We start from the raw sequence: 1,600 nt of genomic DNA on the forward strand, positions 1-1,600 counted from the left end.
ATTTCTCAGTGAAATTCTTACTGAAACTCCTAATTTCTCTCTGCAATTCCTTTTCAAATTACGCCTGAAATTCCTACTTAAAGCCTTAAATTCTTTTGTCCCACGAAAATTCCAAATCTTGTACAAAACCAGAGCATTTCGAGCCTGGAGAATTCCAAATCCTGTGGGGAAAATACCATTTTGACCCTGGAAAATCCCAAAAATTGGGGAAAAAAGGCAATTTTGACCCGGGAAAAATTTTAAAAATTTCGAAAACGGACCATTTTAACCCAGGAAAATTGCAAATATTGTGGGAAACAGCCCATCTTGACCCAGTTTTGCCCGGATTTGGTGTTTTTTCCCAGGTTTCCAACTGGTTTGGGAACAAACGGATCCGCTACAAGAAGAACATGGGCAAGTTCCAGGAGGAGGCCAACATTTACGCTGCCAAAACCGCCGTGGACGCCACCAGCGTGGTGGCCCAGGGCAACCAGGGCAATTCCCCTTCCACGCCAAACTCAGGTGAGCCACACCTGGAGAATTCCCAATTAGCCCTTGGGGTCGTTAATTCCACGGAATTCTGGCAGTTGAAACCTCCGTGGGATTTATTTTCCTTTTTATTTCCATTTTTTTTCTATTTATTTCGGGGGTTTTTCGGTTTATTTCAATCCAGTTACTTTTATTTCCATCTGTTTCATTGTTATTTAATTTTATTTCCACCTATCTCATTTTTATTTCATTTTATTTCCATCTATTTCATTTTTATTACATTTTATTTCCACCTATTTCATTTTTATCTGATTTCATTTCCATTTATTTAATTTTGTTTCCTTTCAGTGTCGTTTTATTTCCTTTTAATATCCTTTTTCTTTCCTCTTCGTTTTTGCTTCTTTTTTATTTCCATTTATTTCCTTTTATTCACTTTTTATTTACTTTTTATTTCCATTTATTTACTTCTAAAATTTATTTCCTTTTATTTCCATTTACTTTTTCTTGCCTTTAAATTTAATTTTATTTCCATTGTTTTTTTTTTTTACTTTTCCTTGCCTTTTTATTTTCTTTCATCTACTTTTATGTCCATTCATTTATTTTTATTTCCTTCTATTTCCATTTTTTTCCCTTTTATTTCCTTTAATTCCCTTTTTTAATTCCCTTTTTAATTCCCTTTTTATTCCCTTTGATTTCCTTTTTAAACTCACCATTTTTGAACCATTTTGGGTGGGTTTGTCGCTCATTAAAATTCTAATTTTTTTTAAAAAATCCGCATTTATTTGGTTTTTTTCCCCAGCTTCCTCTGGGTCTTTTAAGATGACAAATTCAGGGGATTCCTTCCTCAACCTGCAGTCCTTGACTTCCTACCAGAGCTCTCCCAGTGTGCAGCCACAGGTCAGTGAGGAAAAGCAGGAAAAATGGGCAAAATCCCAGATTTCCGTCCTTGATTCGGGAGGAATGGATTTGTTCCGATTCTTATTTGAATTCCAATGATTATTTCAATTTTTGTTACCTCTTGAATTTCTATTCTTACCAAAAATGTGAAATTCTCTCTGAAATTCCTGTTGAAATTCCAAATGAAATTCTGAAATTTTCAGTGAGATTCCCACTGAAATTCTCAGTGGAATTC

General features: G+C 34.6%; 1 protein-coding gene across 1 annotated transcript in view; it reads left to right on the top strand.

Annotated features, from left to right (window-relative positions):
- The window catches only part of LOC103620410 (pre-B-cell leukemia transcription factor 1), a 21,871-nt gene that overhangs the window by 16,870 nt on the left and 3,401 nt on the right, over positions 1-1,600 (top strand). Inside the window, exons 6-7 of the mRNA XM_017741187.1 lie at positions 345-501; positions 1,268-1,365. Coding sequence (XP_017596676.1) covers positions 345-501; positions 1,268-1,365 — 255 coding nt within the window. The remainder of the gene's footprint in view (positions 1-344; positions 502-1,267; positions 1,366-1,600) is intronic.

Source organism: Corvus brachyrhynchos, unplaced genomic scaffold (assembly GCF_000691975.1).
Source record: "Corvus brachyrhynchos isolate BGI_N302 unplaced genomic scaffold, ASM69197v1 scaffold118, whole genome shotgun sequence".
NCBI lineage: Eukaryota > Metazoa > Chordata > Aves > Passeriformes > Corvidae > Corvus > Corvus brachyrhynchos.